Source organism: Carlito syrichta, unplaced genomic scaffold (genome assembly GCF_000164805.1).
Source record: "Carlito syrichta isolate Samal-C Ts95f unplaced genomic scaffold, Tarsius_syrichta-2.0.1 Scaffold302430, whole genome shotgun sequence".
In the NCBI taxonomy this organism is placed as follows: domain Eukaryota; kingdom Metazoa; phylum Chordata; class Mammalia; order Primates; family Tarsiidae; genus Carlito; species Carlito syrichta.
The window spans coordinates 434465-446744 of record NW_007246526.1 but is presented as its reverse complement, the minus strand read 5'-3'; the positions used below and the strand labels follow the sequence as shown (position 1 = coordinate 446744).

General features: G+C 38.1%; 1 protein-coding gene across 1 annotated transcript in view; it reads right to left on the bottom strand.

Annotated features, from left to right (window-relative positions):
- Window positions 1–12280, bottom strand: part of LOC103258979 (ankyrin-2-like) — a gene marked incomplete at its 3' end in the record, with an annotated part of 156273 nt that overhangs the window by 114415 nt on the left and 29578 nt on the right. The window contains exon 2 of the mRNA XM_021711646.1: window positions 11508–11609. Within this exon, the coding sequence (XP_021567321.1) occupies window positions 11508–11609 (102 nt within the window). The remainder of the gene's footprint in view (window positions 1–11507; window positions 11610–12280) is intronic.

The following is a 12280-nucleotide window of genomic DNA, read 5'->3' as shown; positions in this document are numbered from 1 at the left end:
TCTCTACAATAAATCAAAAAATTAGCCGGGCGTGGTAGCGCGCACCTGTAGTTCCAGCTACTTGGAAGGCTGAGGCAGAAGGATCGCCGGAGCCCAGCAGGTCGAGGCTGCGGTGGCCGGGAGCGGCCACTGCACTTCAGTCTATATGACAGAGTGAGACCCCAACTCAAAAAAAAAAAAAAAAATCAATGGTCAGCAAGAGAAAGAGAATGTTAGAATATAAAATCTCAGCAGGTGAAAAGAGCTGGATGATTTTTAATGGCACAAAGAAAATAACCAAGGAGAAAAATAATTAGGCAGGAACAGCAGCTTTACCTCATCTCACACAACAACTGTGTTTAACTGTGGTGCATACCTGTAGAGTTGTGGTGAATGCACATTTGGATTATGATCTCTCCTCTTTGGCCTCCAACAGCAGAAATCAAGGTGGGACTCCAGAAACTCTACAGATCCCTATTCCCACCACCTTTTCCTCCAGACAATCCTTACATCCTCCCCATCACTATCTGCTTGGGACTGTCTGGACTAAACTTATCATGTCTTTTATCCCTGTTTATGCCCGTAGCCAGGTTAATACTTGCCCCTCCAAATCTTATCCCCATATGCCTCTGTATACCTCCTTTTCTGATTCTGTTTCCAATCACTTCCCATTTCTGGAAACTTTTACAGTAATCCTGTAGAATGCATGAGTGTAGTCATTAGCAACAACTCTGTGCTAAATATCTTCTCTGAACATTCCTTTTAGTTTCTTACTTTAAACTGAAATCCCAAGACACTGCTTCCCTGAAGTCTATGCATGGGATGAAATTTATACCCCACATTCCTGTTAATTGCTGAACTTGGCAGAGTTGTACTTATGTTCCTTGTCTCTCATTGCTCTTACAAACTATTTTTCCTCCACCTTTTTTTTGGTGACTCATCAGCCTGTATCCTCTTGATCCCATCTCTCATTCCTTGAAGATTTTAGCTTCTAGCTCACTGCCGCTTTCTTCAACATATACATAAGTAACATTTCCAAAACTGACTTAAAGGTTCTTGAATTTCTCTCTGCCGGTGATTTGTCCTTTTTTCCATTTCACCCATTCACATCCATGGTCACACTCTAGATCGTTTCATTCCCAATAATTATAACCTTCCTCCAGTATCTCAATGTTAAGCATCCAAGCCTCTGTTACTTACTCTCTTGCCAATGTGCTCATCCAGCTCCAACAATCCTACAGTCCTCAATACCTAGAGTCTAATAATCTTTTCACAGTGCCCACTTATCTTCTCATTCAGTACAAATTCCATGCATAGTCTTTATGATTGTTTTATTCATTCCCTTGTATGTATCCTCTGCTTCCTTGCATCTCTCTAGCTTTACCATACATGTTTAGCTAAATCATATTCCTTGTAATATACAACTCTCCATGTGATCCCATGCCTGCACGTAAGCTGCAGAAGAACACACACACATGCTACCCGGACTCGCTTGAAGTTCCTGACCTGGACTCGCTTGAAGTTCCTGACCTCAAGCAGGCCCTGCAAGCTGCCTGGCAGTCATACTCTGTTACTCTTAATTACTTACTCTCCCACTCTCCTACTTTATTATTTCACACCTTCTTTCTCCTCAACTTCCATCCCCTTCTCTTCCATCTCTAATCTCAGCTGATGACCTTGGTAAATATTTCACTGAAAAAAATAAAAGCAACTAAAAGAATGTTCCACCCTACACCCAGATCCTAGCACCACACCCACACTACTCCCTGCTCCTCTACCCATATGCCTTTCCTTTGCTGAACTGGCCATGCTCCTAGCAGAGTCCAATCCATCCACCTGCACAGCAGGCCTCATCCTCCCTCTTGTCTACTCAAGGAGACCATCTGGAAATTACCCATCCTCCCTTCCTCCCTTCTTCCCTCCCTCCCCATCCCTCCCTCTCTCATCATTGCTCTCTGATATTTTCCCATCAATAAAGGAAAGCTATCATTTCTTTCATATCAAAAAGAAAGTCTCTTTTGATCCCACTTCCTCTTCCAGCTACCTTCTTTGTTGACTTCTTCTCTTTTTAGAAAGTCAGTGAAAGAGTACTTGGTCTGCTTATTATCCACTGAATGAGCTCCAGCCTAGTAGCCCTCCGCTTCTATTAAATCACTAGTTACCACCACATTCCTAATGCTGTTGTTCAGTTCCTTGGCTTACTTGATCAACAGCATTTGATGGACCTGATCACTTCATCAGCCTGGAAGTATTTTTTCATTTGACTTCCAAGATGACACACTCTCCCAGTTTTCCTGCTTCATTTCTGGACTTAATTTCTCTTTCTCCTTACTGGCTCCTCCTCTTCCTGATTTCTAAATGCAGGAGGGCTTCAAAGCTAAGTCCTTGAACCTCTTCTATTTTTCATAAACACTCATTCATTTGATGACCTCATCTGGTTTTGAATACTATGTATATACTGTGTGCACCAATACTACATGACTGGCCAAAACTTCTTTTCTGAATCCCAGATTCATATATCCAACTCCCTACTCAATATCTTGGATATCACAGAGACAAATCAAACTTGACATGTTCAAAATGGACCTCCTGATTATTTCCTCAGATCTGTTTCTCACACAGTCTTCTCCCTCAGTTAATGAAACTTCAACTTTCATTCTTCCCATTGTAACCCCAATCTTTACCCCTGAATCCTCTCCCTGGTCCTCATTCTCCATCAACAAAATCAGCTCTATATTTAAAATATAGATTCCAATCACTCACCATTTATCCTGCCTGCTGCCCTATTGTAAAACACCTTATCTCTCACTACAGCATTACAAAAGTGTTCCCTCCTTCTTCCCTTGCTCTCTTTCAGTCTGGGTGTTATTATTAAAACTTGACAGTTTATGTCACTTCTCTACTTAAAAACCCTCTAATTACATCTCTGATCATTCAGAATTAAAGTCAAAGTTCTTAAAATAGCTACAAGGTCTTACATGACCTTATGCTGCTTTCTGCTCTCCCCTGGCTGCTTCTTCCTCTTTCCCTCCCTTCTACTCCAGGCAGCTTCGTTCCTTGCTGGTCCTTGAACTGCCAGCATGCTCCTGATGCAGGGTTCTCTCTCTTGTCAAGCCTCCTTCTTAAACACACTTTTTCCTTGCCTACCTCTGTCAGGTCTTCATCAAAGCATCCTATCTACAGTGACACTCTGCTCCCCTTCTCCTCCTGTCTCCATTTCCCCTTCAGTATTTTCCTCCATGTTCTTTCCTGTCTTCTGTCTTTCCATATATCTTCATTTTCTCCTTAATGATTTTTCTTTCTCCTCTCAGGCTGTAGATTGCAAACTATTTGAGAGCTCCATCCCCAGCACCGAGGACAATGCCTGTAACTTAGCATACAATACATAGTTTGAATAAATAGGCAATGACTAGCCTGAGTTTAGAGTGGCAGAAAGAATGCTGAGATTACACCATGCTGAGGTGAGCTAGGGAGAGCTGAGTGGCTGCCTGAGAGTCATGTATTAAAATCCACATCTTACGCCGGGCTCAGTGGCTCAGCCTGTAATCCCGCGCCTTTGGGAGGCTGAGGTGAGTGGATTGCCTGAGCCCACGAGTTCGAGACCCACCTGGGCAGTGAGACTTCATCTCGACAATAAATAAAAAAAAAATCAGCTGGGCGTGCCTGTAATTCCGGCTACTCAGAAGGCTGAGGTGGAAGGATCGCCGGAGCCCAGCAGGTCGAGCCTGCGGTGGCCAGGAGCGGCCACTGCACTCCAGTCTGGGTGAAAGAGTGAGACTTCAACTCAAAAAAAAAAAAAAAATCCACATCTTAACCATAACCCTGACTCCTAACACCTAACCCTAACCCTAACCCTAACCCCTCACATTAACCCCTAACCCTAATCCCAACCCCAACCCTAACCCTTTCAGTCATAGCAAGAGAGCATTCAAGAGAATTCCCATAATACTAAGTTCTGTTCCAATCTAAAATACAGTAGCAGAGTATTTAAGAAGATGCTAGGCTGGGTGCAGTGGCTCACGCCTGTAATCCCAGCACTTTGAGAGGCCAAGGTGAGAGAATTACCTGAGCTCACAGGTTCAAGACCAGCCTGGGCAACTTGTTGAGACTTCTTCTCTACAATAAGACAAAAAAGTAGCCAGGCGTGGTGGTGCCTGTAGTCCCAGCTACTTGGAAGACTGAAGTGGAAGGATTGCCTGAGCCCAGCAGGTCAAGGCTGCGGTGGCTGTGAGCATGCCACTGTATTCCAGCCTGGGCTGACACAGAATGAAACGTTGACTCAAAAAAAAAAAGATAGTTACAGAAATAATTTGCATGAAGCTACTCTTGACTTTTTTTTAAATGAAAAAAGAGTCACATTTCCAAATCTTCATAAACCGGTGTAGTTGCAAATAAGGACAAAACTTCTTAGAGCTAGGAACAAGCAGTTGATGAAAACTGTCTCCTGGAATTACCTTATATTGAACTGAGACAGAAAATTCTAAGCACTCAAAATATTAGACAGGCACTATTTAATTCCAGTCTGATTTGGCACTACCCAGCATAGAGCAAGGAGCAGTATTAATGCATCAGTAGACATTATAGAGTGGTACAGAATCCAAAAAATTATAATCAGAACCAGGCAGAGTCATCACTTTTTGCTTCTTCTGAAGGAGCTAATAAACAAATGCGTACATAGCTATATTATTTGCACATATATTTGTGCTTAATTTAACTCATTATAAAACTGTATATAGGTCATTCCATGTTCCATTAATTTCACTAGTTCAAATCTCTCTTATTTGTTTTTGTGGCCTTTATAAAGTCCCAGGCTAATAAAATTGTTTTTGGTATTCGTAAAGAGAGGACCAAACAAAATGGATCTAAATGACATTTATAAAAAAGATTTTTTGTTCCAGAAAAAGATTTTAGTTTAAGGCCACTCAGATAAATAGTAACTGTTACCAAATTGCTACTAAATATAATCTTTCCTATTTGATGACACAGGTTATGGAAATATATTTTATGATCCGTCCTGCCTATATGAATCACTACCACTTTTGCTAAAGCTTAGGTTGAGAATCAGTATTAAAAGATTACATTATTATAATATGAATTATAATTTTCACTAATATTTGTTCAATGCTTGCTCTGCCAAGTATTTTGCAAACATATCATTTAATCATCAGAACAACCCTGTAACTTCAGTGTTGTTATGATCACTGTGGTTGAGAAAACTCAGGGCTGGTAAAGCTGATTGCCCAGGGTCACTCAGTTGGTAAGTGGAGACAATTAGAATTAGAATTCCAGCACCCACATGTTTAATGTGACTTCCAAAAATGCTTCATGGTCTGAGTCATACTGTGTGAGCATTTGCTAAAGTCATTGTTGGATGTACCTTCTTGTTGCTAAAGGCCTGGTATTTTGGGAACATCAATATTGTTTTGAAAATGGTGTGTTGACTTTATCTTCTATTTTTGAAAAGGAAACATAGGATTTACCTGATAATTTTGCACCTTTACACTGTAGTAGTAAAAGGTCAAGACCAAAATCTGAACATTTTAAGAACTGTTAATCATTAGTGTCATGTCTAAAATTATATCAAATAAATGCTAAGTGATAACTCTTCATTTTGAAGTCATTGCAGTGAAGTCAATAAATTTTATATATGATGACAGCATCTGAGACTTCTGGGGCTTTTACTGACTTGTAACTGGCTACAAATTTTTATTAAAATATTATAGAGTCTATGTTTAATGTCTAGATGTTAACCTTGTTTGCAACAATATTCGATCACGCAAGATTACTAAATAGATAAGAATTTATGAGTTTCATAAATTGAGTGAATGCTAAGATTTATTCTCTTCTGAATGTACAAGAGATAAGGCAAAACCATTACTAGTTTAATATTTTTAAAAGTTAACCATATTTAATTCCATGCTCATGGATAGGAAGAATCAACATTGTTAAAATGCCCATCCTACCAAAAGCAATCTATAGATTCAACACAATACCCATTAGGTTACCAGTATCATTCTTCTCAGACCTGGAAATGACAATACATAAATTCATATGGAAACATAAATGATCACGAATAGCCAAAAAATTCCTCAGCAAAAGAAACAAAGTAGGAGGTATCACACTTCCAGACTTCAAATTTTACTATAAGGCTACAGTAATCAAAACAGCCTGGTATTGGTACAAGAACAGGCACATAGACCAATGGAACAAGATAGAGATTCCGGAAGCAAAGCCTCAATTTCTCAACTAACTCATCTTTGACAACACCTCCAACAACAACCACTGGGAAGAGGAGGACCTGTTCAGTAAGTGGTGCTGGGAAAACTGGCTAACCACATGCAGAAGATTGAAACAGTACCCCTATTTATCACCATACACAAAAATTAACTCTAAATGAATCAAAGACCTAAACGTAAACCTCAAACTATAAGAATCTTAGAAAACGCGGGAGACACCCTTATGGAAATTGGAACTGGCAACCAAATCCTGATCAGAACCCTAAATGGCCATAACTTAAGAAATAAGATAGACAAGTGGGACCTCATTAAACTAAGGAGCTTCTGCAAAGCTAAAGAAACCATCAAGAAAGTGGGGAGACAGCCCACAGAATGGGAAAAAAATATTTGCCAGCTGTATATCTGACAAAGGCCTAACATCTAGGATCTACAAGGAACTCAAATGCACCGAAAGGAAAAAAAAACAAACAGTCCCATTAAAAAGTGGGCAAAAGACATGAATAGACACTTCTCAAAAGAAGATATTTGGGCAGCCAACAGACACATGAAAAAGTGCTCAGCCTCATTCATCATCAGAGAAATGCAAATCAAAACCACATTGAGATACCACCTAACCCCAGTAAGAATGACCATCATTAATAAAACAGACAACAACGGATGCTGGCAAGGATGCAGAGAAAAGGGAACACTTCTACACTGCTGGTGGGAATGTAAACTAGGGCAACCTCTTTGGAAGACAGTGTGGCGATTTCTGAAAGAACTAGAAATTGACCTTCCATATTACCAAGCAATTGCCCTATTGGGAATATACCCAGAGTAACTCAAATCAGTCTACAAAAAAGATACCGCACACGTATGTTTGTTGCAGCCCTATTCACAATAGCAAAAACATGGAACCAACCATGCTGCCCATTGAAGTTGAACTGAATTAAAAATATGTGGTACATATACACAATGAAATATTATGCAACCATAAAGAAGGACAAACATATGGACTTTGCAGCAACTTGGATGGATTTAGAGTCTATCATACTCAGGGATCTATTGCAGAAACAAAGAACAGAGTACCATATGTTCTCACTTACAAGTAGACCTTGAACAATTATTATAATATTATAAGAAAGGGATTGACAATAGTGAGAAACTGTCAGGGGAGAGGGAGTGGGATTGGCAGTTGAGGGAAACTGCTAGGGGAGGAAGGGGCATACCTCATCAACAAGGGTACCTACATAATCGTTTGTATACCTAACCCTGAATTGTACCCCACATCTTTATTATAAAAAGGTTAACCATATTTGCAATAATTTTTTTTTTTTGAGTTGGAGTCTCACTCTGTCGCCCAGACTGGAGTGCAGTGGCTGCTCCCGGCACGCAGCTCAACTGCTGGGCTCCGGCGATCCTTCCGCCTCAGCCTTCCGAGTAGCCGGAATTACAGGTGTGCACTACCACTGTAATCATTTTTTTTTAATTAAAATGAAGTTTTTTTAGAGTATTATCTTGTGTCAAATTTATAAATTTTTTCTATATCCTTTAAATGACTAGAAGCCAGATAGTGTTTGGGGGTTAAATTTCAAACCTCTCATGGTAGTTATGAGACCAATTTTATAAAGAAAAATATTTGATTCAAATTTCAGTTTAAGGAATCTTAGCACGCCAACACATGTGATATTTCTGGAAGGATAGTGCAGCCCAGACTGCCTTTCATTGAGAAAAACAACAGGGTACAAAAAGTCCTGGTTTCTATATTATGTGTCATAATGCTCCCTAGAAACTCAGGCTCAGGAGCAAAACAGAGGATACATTTTCTTCTTTCATATGCTATATTAGCTTTGAGTAGTGAATATTTAGAGAGAGCAATATTTTGACCAAACTATTGCCTCTTTGTCCTCCTGGGTGCATGAAAATTATTTTCCATTCTACATTTTATTTGAGTTTTAGTAGTAATCCTGGTGGTGGTGCTGTAAGACTTAAAAGTATCTTAAGCTAACTGCAGCCTTGAGCTACAAAATATCAAATAAAATGAATTTTTTAAAAGTGTCCTATTAAAGAAGATGTAAAGTTATTCTTAAACTAACAGTGGTAAATAGTTTTGAGCTTTAAGAAAGGGGACACCACTACTGTACACTTTGAAGGGCAGTCCCAAACAGCTACTCAAAAAGATATCCTGCAGTGGATAAAACTTGAACATGGAGACAGACAGATCTGTGTGGCCCTGGGAACATTCCTAAGCCACTTGTGCATTTGCAAACTCAGGCTAATCCCTCCTCAAAACATTTTGTCTCAGCTGATTGATAAAACATCTCATGTAAAGCCTCCAGCACAAAGTATGATATATAGCTGTTAATTAGTTAGCATTGTTCACTTTATTCCCCAGAACTTTATTTAACTAATACACATTCTTGAATAGTAATAATAAATGACCAACACCATGTCTACGTTATACCTAGTAAGTTTAGGTGGTTAAGGAGAATCAATCTAATATTTTGCGTGTAGATCAATCTTAATTGTTGGAATTCTTGGTGAATTATACACAGGAATTGCAATGACAGCACATGCATCTTAGAAAATCCTTTTATATTTCATAATTTAACTGACATTGCAACCCAGGAATATAAGCACTGAATGTGTTGTTATTATCCTGTTTTAGAGATTAGAAAAATGCCACTTTCTGAACTGATGTTACTTCTCAAAACTTGAATTTGAGTCCGTGGGTTCTAAATTTTATGTGGTTTTCATGACATTATGTTGCCTTCTCACAGAAATAACTTTTTTTCCTTTTATAGTGACATGTTAGTGGACAGCTGGCCATTATAAGAAAAATATATTAGGTTAGTAAAACTTAACACAAGAAGTTAGGTTGGTCTATAAATCTGGTAAGAGTTCAATATTTACTGTTGAGAGATTATTGCTTCTTAAAATAGCCATAAATCCTTTCATACAATTAATATATCTGTTACACTTTAGGATAAAGTAGATTTGGTTTGAAATAAGGTTAGCTTCATTGTCCTTGGATGGCATTATTTATGAAAAGTTTACCTAAATGTACAAATTCTTTCATTGCCTATTCTCTAGCATATTGCAAATTTATAAAATTAATGAATTGATATTAAAATTTGGGTAGTATATTTAATTTACTTAAAGAAACCTAAGGTAACAAGTCAAAATAGAAAATATTTTGTATTCAACTTCACAGGCATTTTGTGGAACAAGTTCACATATCTACAAAGAGTCTGGATGTTCTTTTTCTCAAGGTAACTAATGTACCTAAAGTTCAAATTATTTGTCCAAAAGAATACTAAAAGCGCACCAGATGAAATGATTCATAATGGAAAATAGGAAGGACAGGGAACATGGATGAAGTATATGAAGATCTTAGATATGAGGATAAAAGATCTTAGATACAAGAATAAAACTATATGACCTTATTCCATAGATCAGTATCAAGAACTGTGTAAGATCTTACCTAAAAGTTAAACTGCTACTGTTTTATGACGCCGGTAGAAGATACCAAGTCTTCTGGGTCAGAGACAAAAAACGTTATAATTCACAGCAAAAAGCAGTGGCCAAGTGTAAGCATGTTGCTTTTACCAGTTTCTTATTGTATCCTTCTCCCTCCAAATATTATAGAGTTGACACAAAGGACCACTGAGGATGCCTGTAGGTGGTATGTTAAAGAAGAACATTGATCTTGATCTTGGGGGATTCACACAGCCTGTTTTTCATATGGAGGGAGGTGTTGCCTAATCCCACCAGCTTGCTCACTGCTAGCACCACCCTAAGAAATGGCTCAGGAAAAAGAGTAGACACAGGCTCTTTATCCTTGTTATCCCCAAAAGTATCTGCAAGGATGCTCAAGGCCATAGCAGAAGGCCTTTCTCAACAGCAAGCAGCTCCCAACATGTTTTCATGAAAAGAGACACACTCCCCTAAGGGATGAGAAATATTGCCATCAGTGACAATACTTTCTCTGCCGGTGATTCCCAAGAGGAGCAAGGGAAATCTTGTACCCTTTGCAAAAGCTTCCAGGATATTTTGATACAACCACCTCACGGATCTGGACATTGGTATCATAAGAAATTTGGGGAGGGCGGAAGTATCATAATCATATTTTTATTTTGGAAAGATCACTTAAGGCATGGTGTGGAGAATTGGAGAGTGAACAAGACTGAAGACAGAACCTAATTAAGGATGCTGTTATGATAACCCTGGTAAGTGACTGTGAGTGATCCAAATTAATGTAATCTGGTTGTAGAAGGTAAATCAAGAGAGAAGTGTTGGGCTGGAGAGGGGGAAGATGGAAACAGAGAATGATTGGTTGGAATTGACATACTGGTAAGGGAATCAACAGGTAGGAATTTGAGAATAAGTTCAGTTTTTAAAAGTTGTATTTGAATGACTTACTAATTTCACTGGCCTATATGATCAAACACAACTGGGCTTGATATATATCAGGATATAGAAAGAAGCACTCTATACAAAACTTTGAATCTAATAATGAAATTTACTTCCTTTTAACTTAAAATCAGCCAGTATTATTCACTCCCCAGCCAGGTATCTGTCAAACATATACATATACAGACACACAACACCAACATTTAGCAAACTGTAGTGAATACTGAAGTCCACTAGACATTTTAATTCATGACATAAAGCTCTTAGTCAAAAATAGCACAAAAATATCAACATTCCTGGTACCAAATCATATCCAAAATGTATAATCTCCTCTAAAGTCTTTATCAAATTAATATGACGAATGAATAATCTAAACACTTCACTTAAGCCTAGAGTTTCAAAGTCTTCTCATTACAAGCCATATTTCAAAACTAAGTAGGAGAAAATTGTGTCTTCTTATTTCTCTTTTCCAAATTGTAATAATCATTATTCATGAGTAAAGTGGACATAATCGAGAAAAAAAGAAGACAATGTCAGGAATGCTAGTTGGCAATAAATGAAAAATAAAACACCATTTTTGGTTAACATTCCAGCTAATGGTAATCTAGACCATTTTATTGACAAACTGACATTCAATTGTTATTTTTATCTATCTATCTATCTATCTATCTATCTATCTATCTATCTATCTACCTATCTATCTACTTTGCCAGCAATATTAGCTCTAGATACAAACATATGATGCTTGAAAAGTTGGTAAGGGACAAAAATGGGGTCCAAATCACTGATATTTTAGTAAATTCAATAAAGATGAAAAATAATGTTGGGCTGTAAGGAAATATATCTAGAAAATGAGTATTTCTTCCTTGTATGACACAGAGCTGGCTGCCATGCTCTTACCTGATTGCAGGTATTGATGTCTATGCCCCCCTTCAGATATTCCACCACTTTGTCCAGGTTGCCTGCTCTGGCAGCACGGAGGAAGCTTGCATTGCTGTCAGACTATGAGAAAAAGAAAAGGTCTTCAGTGAACTATTGATGGAATAAAAATGTACCACTTATAGAAAGAAAAGAATGCTTACACTACAAATCAGAAAACCTTTAGCTGGAAAAATTTCAACACTGTGTTAAAAACATTGAATAATCATTCACAGTAATAAGGTAACATCTTTACAACACTTCTAGAGAGTTGTGTAAGTACATTGAAAGTCAATGGGAAATACATTCTGCTATATTAACAAGTATAAAAGAACCCTTAAGATGAAAGTAATTGTTACTGCTTTGTTCCAAATCTTCAGCCACATTTGAAGACGATCTGACACCCAAATACCACTGCTACTCATTCATTTTAGCTTCAGGATTCTAATAACTTTAGACTGAGCCTAATATAAAGACAAAAATAATTAGAGAACTAAAATAAATGAAAGCTACTGAAGTTTTTTTTCTTTCTTTCTTTTTACTGTTAGTTTTCAGATGACCCTGAGGGAGAACGCTGAGTATGGGTCACTTGGCAGTCATCCGTCCTCAATATGAGGGAATAATAGAAAGCTCTGAGGATGCTTTGAGGAAAGAGGATAGCACTACTTGGCAGGTGTGGACGGGGCTGATGCAAATTTTGAGATCCCAGTGATTCTGGAAAAACATGATTAAATTTAAACCAGCTGACATAATAC